The sequence below is a fragment of the Schistocerca americana genome, chromosome 9 (genome assembly GCF_021461395.2).
Source record: "Schistocerca americana isolate TAMUIC-IGC-003095 chromosome 9, iqSchAmer2.1, whole genome shotgun sequence".
Classification (NCBI taxonomy): domain Eukaryota; kingdom Metazoa; phylum Arthropoda; class Insecta; order Orthoptera; family Acrididae; genus Schistocerca; species Schistocerca americana.
The window spans coordinates 68185847-68203318 of NC_060127.1; the positions used below are offsets into that span (position 1 = coordinate 68185847).

The following is a 17472-nucleotide window of genomic DNA, read 5'->3' on the forward strand; positions in this document are numbered from 1 at the left end:
GTTGCCATTCAGTGGTGGAGAGTTGAAACACAAATTGGTACTTTCTGGATGGTTTCAATTGCGTCTGGGTGTCTCAACATTTGCAATTGTTATGATGTGGTCAGACCTATAATATGTTACTTTTCAGTTCTTTTTCTTTCGTAGTATTTGATTCCATTGTTGCAAACTGTTTCAGATTTTTGCATTAGTAATTCTTTGTTTTTTCCATGAGAATAGCACATGTGGATGCATTTACTCAAATTAGTCTTGTGGAGATGCATATGACATGTACAATTTGAGAAGAGTATCTTCTACAAGATTGTGTAATGAATGTTAAGTTCTTAACTGAAACCCAAGAGTAAAATCTGAACAGATTTCAGCTAACTAAAACTACAGTTTAACAACATTTCGATTGTTAGGTGATCATTTTGAGTGCACATAAATGTTTTTCGTCAAACAGATAGCCTATTCTAGTATTGAGTTTAACTTTTGGATGTAATTGTGAGTGAGTTCCCTTTATTTTGACAACACTCGTAATTTATATTTAACTTTTCCAGAACACAGGGAAAAGCCGACAGGATTAACCTTGATCAGTTCATCACGTTCCTCAACGAGAAGCAGCGTGATCCTCGCCTCAATGAAATTCTGTACCCACTGTACGATGAGAAGCGGGCTGCAGAAATAATAACGACATACGAACAGGATGAGGAAGCCAAGAATGAGAGTGAGTCATTTCATTGGTCCTTTGGAACTATGGTTAACTTCCATTTACTTAATCAAAATGAAAATGTCGGGCTACATAAGGAATAATGAAAAGTACGATAGCTGTACTCGCGAGAGAAATCGGCTGGGTCGACAGGTAGATGTGAGACACAGGCAGCAGCTTTCAGAATTCTGGGGACTTACATAGCTCTATCAGTAACACCTGTTCCATAGCCGAGGTCGCTAATACGTGCCTGTGTGGTGGCACTCTGCTCGGAGATAACTGGTTTGGATCTTGGTGGTGAAAGAAAAAAATTATTGCTAGTAATCATGACAAAAAGTTCGCAATCACCAGACTTAATGTCCGCTGTCCCAGAACATTGAACCTCTCGGTATCCCTGGCTACATTCTGAAGCTGGCCACAGTGTCTCGGAGAATGAGGGCACACGTTACTGTCAGTGGTGATCCATCCATACATGCTCCCATTACAGCAGTCTCTACTCAACAGATGCACATGCCACACGACTTGCACACACTGTGAGCACGGATGCCGTCGTGTGCCGAGTGACGGGAGCCTTTTCAATTGGTGGCTGAACTGCCCCTCTGGGTGTCCCAAGTGGCAGCACCACATGACTGTTTCTCTCTTCAGTTGTGTGGGACTATGTCTTTTTTTTCTCAACTGTAAGTGTAAAGGAATAGAGACTAAAGAAGTTAGGGAAAAATAAGAATACATGACTGTCAGAGACCAGCTCATAACAAATGGACTGTGAGCAAATATAACGGACAAAAGTGTCGGCAGTAGATAAAAGGTAACAGATAGTGTGCACCTCTGCCTGTGACCCTGCCCCCTCACTGCCTCTCCTGCTGGTGAAAAGCCTGTCGCGGGCAACCTCTGGGGCTTTCGAAAACCTGTGGTTCCTCTAAATTATATGGGTTCTGTTCCCTAACTTTGTGCAGTTGCATCAGTTAATAACTAATAGATTACGGCCACAGTCCGCGTCTGCTCCTGGAAATGTGGTGCAGTATTCATTCAACCAGGTGGCTTCCCCTTTCACTCCTTTCCTACACTCTGTATTCTCTTACTATTTTCCTTCTCTTCATTTTCGTAGTATTGCACTCCAGTCCCCCATTTGAATTAAATTTTAGTCTTCACTATGTGAAAAATTTATTTTAACCCATAATACATTCATCCACTATCTTCATCACCTACAGAGGTAGTATGTGTATAAACTAGATTTACTGCATTTGCTGTCAGCGCTCTACATATCTTGGCGACGATAAAGCATTCACTTTAATGGAAGTAACAAACCACACTTTGAGCTGCAGAATGTTGATTTTTCTCCCGGATGATATCTTTCTGAGTAATCACCACCTGGAGGTCCGAATTGGGGAGTGTTTCACCTGTGAAATGTTTTACCCACAGAAAACATAACAATGTAGACTGTGCTTGACAGCTCTACCTTTTTTAAGGGCACACGCTGCTTTTGTTGCCGTATTTACGTGAAGTGTGCTTTATACAAACTGAACTGAGGAAAGGGGAACAAATGGAAAGGACATATAAAATAATAATTTTACAAAAACTGGCAAATATATGGAAAAGTTTTATTATTATTATTATTATTATTATAATCATTGTTCTCATTGTCGTTATATCAGGTTGACAGCTGACAACCCTTTGGGCAGTAGGATACAAGTATTTACCTGAGCAGGTGTGTGCTTGACTGTCAGATGGTGGCTGTGGGTGGCGTTTGGTGTTTAGCGGTTAATGGTGAATGGACGAAGTGGCCTCAGCAGGATCTGATCACGTCCAATAAATTCCAACTGTTACTGTAGAAACTTAATCCTAGAGAAGGTGCACTCTTAATAGTTACAGGAGCATTGGAATAATTTAGTTACAAATTAATTGCCTTCTACTTTGGAAGAACAAACACTGTTTTTTGCAGAGAACTGTTGTTTGAGAATGACTTTCACAGACAAAATCATTACAAGAGCTACAACTTATTGTTGTGAAGCTTTTCTTTGCCCTTCCACAATTCTACATCTGCCTTTTTGCTTTACTGGTTGCTCTTGTATATGCATCTCTTGAACTCTGTAACAGCACACGTGTGTGCCAGCATCAAGTGGTACACTTGGTATCGCACATCTTTTGATAAGGTGTGGTTTTATGAGTTAAAAAGAAAGGTTCTTTAGAAGAACTGTACTTGGAAATTTCTCCTTCTTTTCATTTGCTCGAAATAACACACATGCATCGATACCAGCCGCGTTTGACAGTGCATATTGTATAGTCAATCTATCTTCTTGTCATTTGCATTACTTAATATTTATTGCGCAGTTGGTCAACAGATTCGACCCCACCATTTGTCTTATTACAATCTAGCTATAATGTGAGGCTTCGTATTGGCCTCACATACTGTTACCTCACTGTACATTGTGGAAATGTGTAGAAGAGATGCATTATGTTTAGGTACGTACAGTACCGTAGTAATGTCATTCTAGCATCCCAAAACTGCTGAACTGATTTCTCGGTTCTCGTTGGACAAAAACTCGGGTAGTATTTCATTTTTATGCTTGTGTATGGTTCCTGTATAAGTTATATTGTTTTTCACCAGGGAGAGAGCCAGTAAGTAGCTAGTATACCAGTTATCTGGTGTCACATTTATATTTGTGCCTTTTACTCATGCGGTTAGAGTACATACTGTAGCAAATAGCTTATTACAAACACAAAATGGTCCTTCTGGCTATTTGCCACAATATTCTGAAAAAGAGTGTAGAATGACTTGGCATCACACAGAGCAAATATTTTGAGGCTGGTTTGTTGGGAATGTGTGTATGAAGATGCAATGGCCTCTGATTGCTTTTACTTTCTTATCAATAGTAACAAATTCTCGAAGATCATAACTATCCATGCAATTTTCCACAAATGTATTCAGAAAGCTCCTAAGAGCTGATAATGTATCTGTTTCACATATCATATCCCTAGTTTCTATATCATCAAATCTGATAAACCTGAGAAACGTTAAAAAAACTCTTGTATCTCATGCAGGCTCTCTCAAAACAATAATTTGGGTTCTTCATTTGACCCAAGTTCCTACACCTTTGTGTGGTTTCAATCTTTGAGGCCAATCAAATAAAGAATGTCTAATACTGCAGAAATTTTGTTGCAGTCTGTCAGCTTAACATTCCTGTTTCTAGAATAATTTTCCTCTTTCTGTTTTCTGTGAATGTGTACATTTGTAAGGTGCACAATTTCATCTGTCATTTATGGAATGATTCAATTTCCTCATCAGTACTTCATGCTATCATTTTAGGGCTTGTAAAGGTTAATATTTCTTGTTAGCAAATGTGATGTTTTTTATGCATATCAGTTTTCATCCATTTTGTTTGTTTGCCATTACCAATAATTATATTGTCTTCAGTGTCTAACGAAGGTAATCTTTCATTACATTCAATTTTAGAGTGACCATCATGATCACTTGGTAATATTATTTCATCCTCTCCATCAGAAAACATCATCATCAACATCTCTTCTGTCATATTCTTCCGCAAGAATCTCTAAGTGAGTCTACTCTAATTTCTCCTCTGTCAAGCATTCTTTCACCCTACAATCAGAAAACGAACTTTAGTTAGCAGCTAATGAAGCATAATAATGTACATCTCTAAAATATACCACTTTTTGGCACATCACATTGTGTAAATGTACAAAAGATTATGTTGACAATTTGAAATAGTACTTAAGAGACCAGGCACGTGATGTATACAGTACACCACTGCTGCAGTTCCAGGAATAACTTATCGGTCCCCTAGACCTGTCAATGCTGTAACCTCTCTGACACAACTAAACATAAGCTAAACAATGACTAGAAAGGAACAGCACTTAGATGGATATAACGTTGGCCTTCTTCATGTAGAGTGCAAAAGGTGAGTTTGGTGTATAAAATACACCAGCACACCTACTCTAGGGTTAAAGGGGGGGTGTTTCTATGTGTCATTTGACCAACTGATTTTAAACACTGTTCTCGTTTTGCTGCTGTGCAGAAAGTTGGCAGAAGCTGTTTGAAATTGGCTGGAGGTGGTGTGTGGAATTGTTAGCAATGCACAGTTTTCAGTCTGATAGTTGGGTGTCAGAATCTTTCTGCAAGTAGTCAGACTGCTGCAGTTTATTTATAACAGTAGAGGAGTAGCCAAAACATTTAATCACATCTTGTGTGTCAAACTGAGGCCACTGGCCTTTATTTGGACCAGTTCTAATTGTGTAGTAGTGCAGAGAAAGGATCTGGGTCCACTGACGAACGTTTCAGGGCAAACTTGTGGAGCAGCACTTACACAGTTTGCTTCGTGTGCTGCACACTGTTAAGGGTGGACAGTTTCCAGCTGCAGCCACAAAAGGGATTTCGTGAGAGCTTGAGACAGCTGGCCATGCTCTGTCTCTTATCTGACAGTTCATGTTGACAGTTTGGTGATCAGTAACAAAAAAAAAAAAAAAAAAAAAAAAAATGGGTAATGGAAGGCATTAAAACACGTTTCTGTGATATTGTTGTAACAGATACACAGCTCCCCAAAAGTTTACTGACGGTTTTGAAGCCTAGAGATAGAAAAACGAACAGTGGAGTTATGATGCTAGAAATAGTAATTTGTCACAATACTAGGTTACGAAACTTGTCACGCAAAATGAGTTGTGTCAGCTATTACCTAAAGAGAAACTATAGTAAAATATCATCAGAACTGTGTGTTTGCCACTTGTTGGCAGCTGCCAGCAGCCCAGTCCACTCCGCTCCAGTCCTCCATATGGCGACGTAACTCGGGGGAACTGTAGAGGGGTGACAGTGCATTTCTCTGGGAAATTTGAGATTGCAAAAGCTTTTCCCTCTGTCTTCAAAACAGACTGTTGAAATTTGAGTAAAATGAAATAATTTAACTAATAAAACTTTGAGAGGTACTGGTGAAGTACAGTACAGCATCCGTTATCTGAACATCAGTTGACCGGACGACTGCTTGACCCAACTGTTACTTGCTCGTGTGGGCCAGCCTCCATCGTTACAGACTCCCATCCCTTGCGACAGTGCTGACTTGATGACAGTTGTAACTGTTTGTGCTCCGTTACAATTACTCTTGTCAGCTTTGCTGCATAAATGAAACATTGTTCTCTCTGAGAGAGATGAACCAGTTTAATAAAAGGTTAGAAGAAGCTGAATCTGCAACCAATGAATAAGAGGTTGGTACCTGAGTTCAATTCTGCTGATTGATTGGCAAGTCATAAAACTGCACAGCTTGCCACAAATGTTGTTCTAGATGATGCTGTGTACAAGTGATTTTTTTAAAAAAACATGAGGAAAACCTTTGTGAACAATATGTGTCTATCGATTTCTGTCGTGGTGTAGCTTTTATTTCTCCACTGCATCCTTCATTACCCCCTCTCCTCTTGAGATCTTTGTTAATCTAGTTTGTCCATCTCTTCGTAGGGCACTCAGTTGATCTTTCTCCTGGTCCGTCCCCAAATGCTGACATGGAGCTCCAGGTGGGTGCATTTGCTTCACATGACCTAGCCAGTTCAACCTTGCAGCACTCATTCTTTCCTCTATGGTCGAGGTCACCTGCAGGTCTCTCCTTATCTATTTGTTCCTGACTCTCTCTTTCTCTCTCTCTCTCTCTCTCTCTCTCTCTCTCTCTCTCTCTCTCTCTCTCTCTCCTGGTTTTTTGTAGAGCTGACCTAAGAAACTTTGTTTCACACGCCTGCAGCTGAACCTCTTCTCCCTTATTATGGCACAGGTTTCCCGGTGATATGTCATGATTGGCAGGAGACAGGTTTTATACATGGTCTGCTTGGATCTTAAAGGGACCACTTTGTCCTAGATTAGGGTTCGTGCTTGGTGGAAAAAGCTGAATACTTCTGCTACTCTTCTGAAAGCTTCTAGTTCAGCAATTCTCTCTCTTGATATGACACTGCTAAGTTACTTGAAACTTTTCACACATTCAGTCTTCTCTACTTGCAGTATGTTATTACATGGTGTGTGTGTCCCACTCATCTTCATTGCCACTGCCTTATTCTTACTCACAGTCAACTCAAATTCTTTAAAATTTTATTCCAGCAATCTCGTCTCCTCCGAAGGTCGATTTCCATCTCTGCCCAGATAATGAATTCATCAGCAAAAGCAAAAGCATTAAGATCCTCATTTTCTACTTCCTTTATTTCTTTCACACTTGTGTCCATAAATGTAATGAAAAGTAATGGGGAAAGTGAACTGCCGTACTTGAACACCTCTCCTTGTCTTGACTATTTTTATCTTCCATCTACTACTTGTACACTACTTTCACAAACTTCATACAGTATCTCAATTTTTTTTAGTTAGTGAATCAAGAACATTATTTTTTGTCAAGCATTCTCATATTTTATCCCTTGATACACTGTTGCATGCCTTTTCCAAATCCAGGAATACTGTTATCAGATCCTTTGCTTTTTCCCAGTACTTCTCCATTGACTGACAGGGGGAAAAAAAATCTTCCATTCCCCTGTTACTTCTGAATTTAGGTTGTTGTTCCTCAAACTGATATTCTAGGATTTTTCTCTGTCTCTTTTCTATGGCCTTTTCCATTACCTTAAGACAGCATGGTATCAGTAAGATTTCTTGGTAACTGATGCACTTCTTTTTACTTCCTCTCTTAAACAGTGGTATTGTAACTGTCTTTCTCCAATCATCTGGCACTCTGTTGTCCTTCCATATTACCCCCAGCATCTGATCGAATCATTGTATTCAAGAAATTCAGTTTAGTGAAAATCTTGGAGGGCAGTCAAATTTTAAAGTGAGCACTGGCTGGTTAAAATGCTTTGTCAAGACATGGCATTTGTGAGCTTCAAATATGAGGAGAAAAACTATCTGCTGGTCCTTTAGCAGTTGGATATTTCAAAATCAAACTAAGGAATGTATTAAGACAAGAAGATTATGCCATCGAAAATATTTGCACTTTTGACAAAACTGAACTCAATTGGAAAGCACTGTCAAGAAAAGCTCTTGCTTCATGTCATGAATTAGCAGCACTAGGTCCTAAAGTAAGCAAGGATTATATTACTGCTTTAGCTTGTTCTGATACTACTGGTCACCATTGATTGCTTATGCTCATCACTGGTCAAAGTAAGAAACCACTTTGTTTCAAACATTGAACAGACATATTAATGTCTACCATAGATAATGTTTACGTTTCACAAAAGAGCATCTGGATGTATAGTACAATACTACAAAATGGTTTTTGACCCTCTGTAAAAGTTAAGCAGTTAAAGAATGGCAAAAGGGAAAAAACATTAGCACTTTTTGACAACACATCAACTCAGCCTCACCTGACATCTTAAACAAGCAGAATAAGTTTCTAAAAGATTTTCTTAACATAATCTGCTTATTACGTTTTATGGATTGAGGTATTATTGAGACTTTCAAATGATGATATAGAAAAGAATTGTTACATAAGTTATTCTTAGAAAGAGAGGAGGGAAAAGAAAATCTGTTAAGAAACCATAAAAATATTGATGTAAAAGAGGCATCCTGCATAATCGTACAAGCATGGGGTAGTGTAAAGGGACAGATTCTGAAAAAACACATGGAATGAAATTTTGGATATAGTTGAAAGCTCTAAATGTCCGATTGAAAATGACAAACAGAAAGATGTAGCTGAAATGCTCAGTATGACGAGTGAACTCACTTGACATGAATGTTAGGAGGAAGATGTAGAGTGGATGAGTGTCGACAAACGAGGGCACCAAATCGTGCAGGATAACAAAATTGTAAACCTCATCACTGATAAAGCTGATGCCACCAGCATCTCATCATCTAGTGATCCAGAAAATGAAGACAAAAATATGACGCCTACTTCTAAAGCATATGCATGTTTAGATACTGCCTTACATTGATTTGAAGCTGAAGATGACAGCGACCAGCATCACATATCAGTCCTGGAAAAAGTGGGTTGCTTAGCTGCTCGTAAGTGGGTAAGCTTGCTTAGACAGACCAAAATTAAGAATTTTTTTATGGATTAAATCACATGTATTAAACAGTTCTTTGTTTACTATTTTGTGCTGCATACATTCCTATTGTGCTTGCCTTTCTAATAACAAAAGAGATTCATGTTATTACAAATGTGTGTAGTTTTTATTGGTAAATTGATAAATAAAAGCATACAGTTTGATTATCTGAATAAACCAGTTTTCCAAACACCCATGCTCCCCCGGTACAACCAACCAACCAATTTTGATAATTGAAGCACTACTGTACCACCACTTCATATAAAAAGCATGCACTCTGCATGCAGTAATGTCATTTTCAATGATCTTCACTCTTTCACTGGTATTTCGTATATTTCCAGATGTTCTCAAACTAGCAAAAGTCGTGCCACTGCTGAAAAAGCATTGTACTAATACGTTATTCGGCTACCAGACTATGCAACAGTTAAACAAATGTTATAGTTTCATTGCTCAACGTTGTGGCCTTGGAAAGTTTTGGTCTACCTGACCAGTAATTTTCATGTGTGTGGACTGTACTTCGAAATACGTCAGATGACAGAAACTTGCTGCCTTATTTCACAAAATAGCCCTGCAGAACCCAGTAAAGGGATTGAGTGAATGAATGAATGATGAATGAATGAATGAAATTAAAAATGTACTGAGAAAAGCATACATATTTTTAGTTTTTCAGTTTCAACATTTTGCTGGCAGGGAGCCAGCGACTTTATTAAATTTCTTAAAGCAATTATTAATGATTGTCTTGGTAAGAGGCATGTGTGGATTGTAGCATGTATTCTGTAGACATTTATAAAGCATGTGTTTCCACACTGATGTTTAGTATTAAGATGAGGCACTGTCACTGCAGCATCAATGGGTCAGGTTCGAAAATGAACCTTTAAAATCTGAAGTTAGTCACCTAATATAGATACTGCAACTGCTGACAGAATTGTTAAGTGTACATTCTCAGCACAGAAATAGTTCTCGCTTTCCTACCTGCCTAAGTGAGTAGTAGTCTGTAACAAATAGTGTCTGCAACAATTATGGTCAGGCTCACTTTTTTCCTCCCCCCACAGAGAAGCTGACAAAGGACGGACTGATTCGGTACCTGATGTCCGATGAGAATGCGCCCGTCTTCCTGGACCGGCTGGACTTCTACATGGACATGGACCAGCCACTGGCCCACTACTACATCAACAGCTCGCACAACACCTACCTGACGGGCCGCCAGTTCGGCGGCAAGTCCTCCGTCGAGATGTACCGCCAGGTGCTACTGGCAGGCTGCAGGTGAGGAACGGAAGGTGCTCGATCAGGCCATTGTGGCAGTCTGTTGTGTGATTAAAAAAGTAGATTTATCCTTAGTGCCCACACACACTCTCTTTCTTGCTTTTGGTAGAGTGGTGCTTCTATCAAAGATCAAAGCAGGCTACAAAGTTATCCCAGTACAACCGTACATTCCTAACTCGATGCAGTGCTACAAGTGTCGTCATTGCAACCACACCCGACTGTCCTGTCGACGCTCGGCCAAATGCGTAACCTGCGGTAGGGATATTCACGAGGGTGATTATCCGCCTCTTTCTCCCTGCTGTATCAACTGCAATGTTAACCATGCTGTGAAATTGTCCAGTGTATCTCGAGTGGGCTGTCCAGGAGATCTGGGTGGAGGAAAAATTGGCTTACCCGGTTGCTCGGAAGTTGTTGGCTAGTCGGAAACCATGGGTTGTACCATCTGGCACCTACAGTACTGTTCTTGCCACATCTCGCTCCACAAAGGACGTGGCCTTGTAGACACGTGACCTAAAATTTAACACCATGGTTGTGAAATTGCCCAGCATCATGGTAATGTCCCTGTCTCCTCCTCCAGCTGTGCAACAATCCTCGAAACTTTTGCCTCATGGGGCAAAGTCACCTGCTACACAACTGACAGGCCAGAGAGGACAGAAGGAATACTCCTGTGAAGACTTCCTACATCTCTTCAGCCAATAAACATCTGAGTCTTTCTCTACCAGCCGGAAAGTCTCCAAGAAGTCAAACGAAGGGAAATGGACTTCTGCTTTGCCGACTCGGAGATCCTCTCCGACGTTGTCGTCATGTGATACCCTTGCCTGACCGACCTGCGTGTCACCAGTGTGCACCGCCGATCATTTTTCTGCCATGGACTCCAGAGACTGACAGATGGAGAATGCTGATGCCTCTGTAGACCTTATGGAGCAGGATCCTCCAGCCTTCGTGCACTGTATTTTTTCCCTCCTCTCCTTTCCCCTTCACGATTCTCGTGTGGAATGTTCGCGTCCTTCACTCCAATAAAGGGGACTTATGGCTATTCTTAGAATCAGAGCTTCCACTTGTTCTCTGCCTCCAGGATACAAAGTTGCATCCTCATGACAGCTTTGAACTCTCATATTTCTTCCTGGTCTGCTTTGACCATCCCCTGAGGAGGACATTCCGTCTCATAGAGGAGTGATGCTGCTCATCCAGGATAACATTTATAGTCAACCCGTCTTCCTGACTACCCAGCTTCAAGCTGTTGCAATCTGCCTTTTCCTTGCTCACTTGACCTTTTCCGTTTGTACTGTTTGCATCCCTCCATCATTCGATGTCACCAGGACAGACTTCCTCTAGCTTATTGGGCAGTTATTGCGCCCCTTTCTTGATGACTTTAATGCACACTGTCGCCTTTGGGATCCTCCCAGAACCTCTCCAAGAGGTGTGCTCGTGTTTGACCTTCTCAGTCAACTTAACTTCATCTGCTTTAACATGGGATCACCCACATTCCTTTCAGACTCCACACACATCTATTCCCATTTGGACATATCCCTCTGCACTGCCCAGCTTGCCCATCATCTTGAGTGGTCTGTTCTGTCTGACACATACTCAAGTGACCATTTCCCGTGTGCTGTCTGTATACTGACCACCTACTCCACCTACGTGCACACCCAGATTGCAGCTTTCTAAGGTCGAATGGAGGCTTTACTCCTCCCTGGTGACCTTTGATGAACAACATTTTCACTGTTGTGATGACAAGGTAGAATATCTTACAAATGTCAACCTTACTACTGCAGAACATTCCATTCCTCGCATTTCTTCTTTAGCATGCTGTGTCCCAGTCTCTTGGTTGACTGGGGCATGCTGCGATGCAATTCGTGCATGGAGACATGCTTTCCACATTTGTAACCATCATCCTAAGATGCCAAACTGCGATCACAATAAACAGCTGCACAATATCATGTTCTTCGGAATAGCAAAAAAGCTAACAGGATCTAATTTACTAGTAGTTTTATTAGTTCCACTCCCTCTTCTGTCATGTGGACCAACCTCTGATGGCTCGCTGGAACCTTGGTCCATTCCCAAATTTCTGGCCTGGACATAACAGGGGATATCATAGTGGACCCTATTGCTATCTCCAACACCTTGGGCTGCCATTTTGCAGAGATTTTGAGTCCTCCCACTATCACCCTGCCTTCCTCCATCAGAAACAAGTGGAGGAGGCTTGGGCAATAACCCTTCTCTTCTCAGAATAGTGAAAGCTAGAAGGCCGCCTTTACTATCAGGAAGATCATGCTCTTACTTCATCACAATCTTCTGCCCCAGGGCCAGACGATGTTCACATTCAGATGTTGCAGCACCTTTCTCTTGCGGGCAAGCAATTTCTCTTTCATATGTACAACCGCTTCAGGGCAGAGGGCACGTTTTCCAGTCACTGGCGGGAAGCCAGTGTCGTACCCATACCTAAGCCCGGTAAGGACAAACACCTTCCTTCAAGCTACTGCCCCATTTCTCTCACCAGCTGTGTTTGCAAGTTGATGGAATGTGTGATTCATGCCCTGCTGGTTTGCTGGCTTGAATCTCGCAATTTACTAATCACTGTACAGTGTGAATTTCAAGCCCAGCATTAAGCAGTTAACCATCTCGTTACGTTGTCCACCCATGCCGTGAATGGTTTACTGTGGAAATCCTAGATTGTGGCTGTGTTTTTTGATTTGGGGAAAGTGTATGACACCTGCTGGAGGACTGGTATCCTCTGTACACTCTACACATGGGGCTTCCGTGGTTGCATGTCCCGTTTCTTCGAGAAATTTTTAACAGACTGAGGTTTCGAGGTACGTGTGGATTCTGCCTTGTCAGACAACTTTATCCAGAAAAACGATGTGCCTCAGGGTTCCGTCCTGAGTGTCATCCTCTTTGCTGTCGTGATTAACCATATAATGGCCTGTCTCCCACTGGTCATATCCGGCTTCCTTTTTGTTGGCGATTTTTCTGTCTGTTGCAGTTCTCCATGGCAAATTCAGCAATGTCTTGATCACCTTTACTTGTGGAGTGTTTACCTTGGCCTGGTTGAGAGACTGTATGCAGAAGCTGACTGACTACCACTATCCTACCACCATGACTTTCTCCTCAGCAGATACGCATGCCATATGTCTGCCATGCATGGCCACCCATTCTATACCACCTCCTTCGATAACTCCTTTGATCGCCAGTGTGGGGCGTGTCCCTCTTCTGTTACCTCCTGGAGTTCGTTGGCTATTGCTCTGACAGCTTAACTTCACGCTACCTGAACCTTCCCCACCTTGACCTTCATTCGCTTCCTGAGGACACTACTCCAGCCTAGCTCTATTGGCTTCAGTTTCACAATCTTCACACAGAACTTTACGATAGTACTTTTGTGTACGCTGATGGCTCTCAGACTGACTGTGGTGTATGGTGTTCCTTCATAATTGGCACCGCCTTTTTTTAGTGTCCGCTTCTGGGACACTGGTGAGTATTTACAGCAGAACTCTTTGCCCTGTATCAGGCCATACAGTACATCCGATGACACAGGCTTTTCAATTGCGTCATCTGGTCAGACACTCTCGGTGCCCTTCACTGACAAGAATTCTCTTACTGATGCCATAGTTGAAGAGATTGAAAAGCTACGCGGTCATACGGGTCAAAAGGAGGTACACTGTTTTCTTTCCTCTGTAAAGTAAGGAAAGGTTCAGTGGCATTTAATGTATATAATATAGCAACAAAGGTCATTTTTAGGGATCCGTCAAAATGGTTAACGTTATTTTTGTCAGCCTTTTTGTCCTTCTTGTGTATGTCTGCCTGAATAAAACCCAGAATATAATGTAAATGGATAGATTAAAAATCGGCTCACCAAGCGGCGGCAGGGGAACACACACACAAAAGGATTTCAAACAATGGAAAATCCAGGATGGAATGTAACAATATTATCACACACACACACACACACACACACACACACACACAGAGAGAGAGAGAGAGAGAGAGAGAGAGAGAGAGAGAGAGAGAGAGAGAGAGAGACTGCAGTCTCAGGCAACTGAAACCACACAGTTTATTTATATCATTTTAGTTTTCTACATTTTTCTACGTCTTTCATTTTTTGACCAGTCTATTTTTCACCGTTCTCCCTCCCAACTCTGTTACATAAAATGCACTTAGCTTTTCACTCTTATTAACTTTTGCACAATGTTTTAGAAGTAATCTCTGTTTTACATATTACCCTGTCTTCCACCTTTAAGCTCTCAGGTTTTCAAATCTCCACCCCCAACAATCAGTCTTCTTTTCTCATCCTGTGCGGTAAGTCTCCCCTTACCTGGGTTCTGGGTGACTTTTCTGAACTGTACCCCTTTCCCTAAACATCTCCAGTCCTTTTCCTTCGCCCCTCTTCCTTCCCCTTCAACTCTTCTACCAGAAGAAGGAGCCATTGGCTCCGAAAGCTTGTAAACATTAAATCCTTTTGTGTGTCCCACTGCCGCCGCTTGGTGAGTAGATTTTTTTTATCTATCCATATACATTATATATCTAAAAACAAAGATGCTGTAACTTACAAAACGAAAGCTTTGGTATGTTGATAGAGACAATAAAAAACACACAAACACACACACACAAATTTCAAGCTTTCACAACCCAAGGTTGCTTCATCAGGAAAGAGGGAAGGAGAGAGAAAGACAAAAGGAGTGGGTTTTAAGGGAGAGGGTAAGGAGTCATTCCAATCCCGGGAGTGGAAAGACTTAAGTTTTGGGGAAAGAAGGACAGGTATACACTCGCTCGCACGCGTGCGCGCACACACACACACACACACACACACACACACACACACAAATATACAGACACAGGCGGACATATGTAAATGCAAATAGGTTGGGCAGAGATGTCAGTCGAGGTGGAAGTACAGAGGCAAATATGTTGTTGAATGACAGGTGAGGTACGCGCGGCAGCAACTTGAAATTAGTGGAAGTTGAGGCCTGGTGGGTAATGGGAAGAGAGAATATATTCAAGAGCAAGGTGATCCTCATTACCAATAAACACTGTCTGCCTGTTTCCGCCCATGCGAGTGGACAGTTTGTTGCTGGTCATTCCCACATAAAAGGCTTCACAGTGTAGGCATGCCAGTTGGTAAATCATGTGGGTGCTTTCACACGTGGCTCTGCCTTTCATCATGTACAACTTCCGGGTTACAGGACTGGAGTAGGTGGTGGTGGGAGGGTGCATGGGACAGGTTTTACACCGGGGGCGGTTACAAGGGTAGGAGCCAGAGGGTAGGGAAGGTGGTTTGGGGATTTCATAGGGATGAACTAAGAGGTTATGAAGGTTAGGTGGACGGTGGAAAGACACTCTTGGTGGAGTGGGGAGGATTTCATGAAGGATGGATCTCATTTCAGGGCAGGATTTGAGGAAGTTGTATCCCTGCCGGAGAGCCACATTCAAATTCTGATCCAGTCCCGGAAAATATCCTGTCACAAGGGGGGCACTTTTGGGGTTCTTCTGTAGGAGGTTCTGGGTTTAAGGGTATGAGGAAGTGCCTCTAGCTATTTGCTTCTGTACCAGGTCAGGATTGTAGTTGCGGGATGCGAAAGCTGTTTTCAGGTTATTGGTGTAATGGTTCAGGGATTCAGGACTGGAGCAGATTCGTTTGCCACAAAGACCTAAGCTGTAGGGAAGCGACTGTTTGATATGGAAGAGGTGGCAGCTGTCAAAATGGAGGTACTGTTGCTTGTTAGTGGGTTTGATGTGTGAAGCTGGCCATTGGACAGATTGAGGTCAATGTCGAGGAAAGTGGCATGGGATTTGGAGTAGGACCAGGTGACTCTGGTGGAACCAAAGGAGTTGAGGTTGGAGAGGAAATTCTGGAGTCCTTCTTAACTGTGAGTGCAGATCATGAAGATGTCATCAATAAATCTGTACCAAATTTGGGTTGGCAGGCTTGGGTAAGTAAGAAGGCTTCCTCTAAGTCACCCATAAATAGGTTGGCATATGAGGGGGCCATCCTGATACCCATGGTTGTTCCCTTTAATTGTTGGTATGTCTGGCCTTCAAAAGTGAAGAAGTTGTGGGTTAGGATAAAGCTGGCTAAGGTAATGAGGAAAGAGGTTTTAGGTAGGGTAACAGCATCCCCACAACGACCCCATTAAGTTTTATTTACATTCCCTCTGCAAACATGCCTTTGCTCTAGCCAGATTACGCTCCCGTATTTTAGTTACTCAGGCTTGTCTGACATTTGGCATTACCCCCAAAGGCCTCACACTTAAAGTTCCCATCTCTCGCTGTAACCCTTCTTTCCATCAGTCCCTATACTAGTTCCTAACTGAACAATCCATAGCCCTCACCTACACATCAACTCAGCCAATGAACACATCCATGAACTCCTGTCCCTAATAAAAGTCCTCAATCTTTCCTCTCCCACATCCACGCCAGCTGTTCAGAGCATCCTCCTACAGGCCAACCGCAAATTAGAACAGCATGCCAACCTCCACCTCAAAAAACTGTCCAATCTCCTGGTTTCCCACCTCTGGAAAGGCAACTCACTCACCCTCCACAACCTTTCCAACAAACCTCAACCTCCTCTCATTGCACACAGACCCAGTCTCTGCCATCTACTCAATCTCCCACTTCCAGCTCCAGTCCCCCCAAAACCTCAAAATTGTAATCAACACAATCTGGAAGCACAACACCCCAATTCAGTAGTTAACCTTTCCTCCAAACCTCTGTCCCAATCCGAAACCTCTGTCCTATCTAAAGGCCTACTCCCAGATTCAACTAAACAGCCCTCATCAAAGATTTACTGTCCTACACTCGTACTCTCTGCTGGAAATATCACTTTGCCATGAAGAAAAATAATCCTAATCCTACTCCTAATGATCCAACTCCCCAAGACACTATCCAAATTGAACCCTGTTTGGAACAGTTCCGTCCTCCGTCACGGTGGGACCCACCTCCTCTTCCACAAAATCACCCTCTCCAAACCTTTCAGGAATTTCTCACTTCCATCCTTGCCTCTCAATCCTTCTTGAAAAGCCTTAATTCTACTCCCAACATCACCACAGCTGAAGCCCAGGCTATCCGTGATCTGATGGCTGACCGATCCATCATCATTCTTCCGGCTGACAAGGGTTCCACGACCGTAGTACTTGATTGTCAGGAGTATGTGGCTGAGGGACTGCGTTAACTTTCAGATAACACTACATACATAGTTTGCCAAGGTAATCCCGTTCCTGATGTCCAGGCAGAGCTTCAAGGAATCCTCAGAACTTTAGGCCCCCTACAAAACCTTTCACTTGACTCCATCAACCTCCTGACCCCACCGACACCCCGCACCCCTACCTTCTACCTACTTCCTAAAATTCACAAACCCAATCATCCCGGCTGCCCCATTCATTGTAGCTGGTTACCAAGCCCCCACAGAAAGTATCTCTGCCCACGTAGATCAACACCTTCAACCCATTACATGCAGTCTCCCATCCTTTATCAAAGACACCAACCATTTTCTCGAACGCCTGGAATCCTTCCCCAATCTGTTACCCCCG

The 17472-nt window shown here is 42.4% G+C and overlaps 1 protein-coding gene across 4 annotated transcripts in view; it reads left to right on the forward strand.

Annotated features, from left to right (window-relative positions):
- The window catches only part of LOC124550879 (1-phosphatidylinositol 4,5-bisphosphate phosphodiesterase), a 411295-nt gene that overhangs the window by 318202 nt on the left and 75621 nt on the right, over positions 1–17472 (forward strand). For all 4 annotated transcript variants that reach the window (XM_047125637.1, XM_047125636.1, XM_047125638.1 and 1 more), the window contains 2 exons: positions 537–703; positions 9742–9952. In XM_047125637.1, the coding sequence (XP_046981593.1) occupies positions 537–703; positions 9742–9952 (378 nt within the window). The remainder of the gene's footprint in view (positions 1–536; positions 704–9741; positions 9953–17472) is intronic.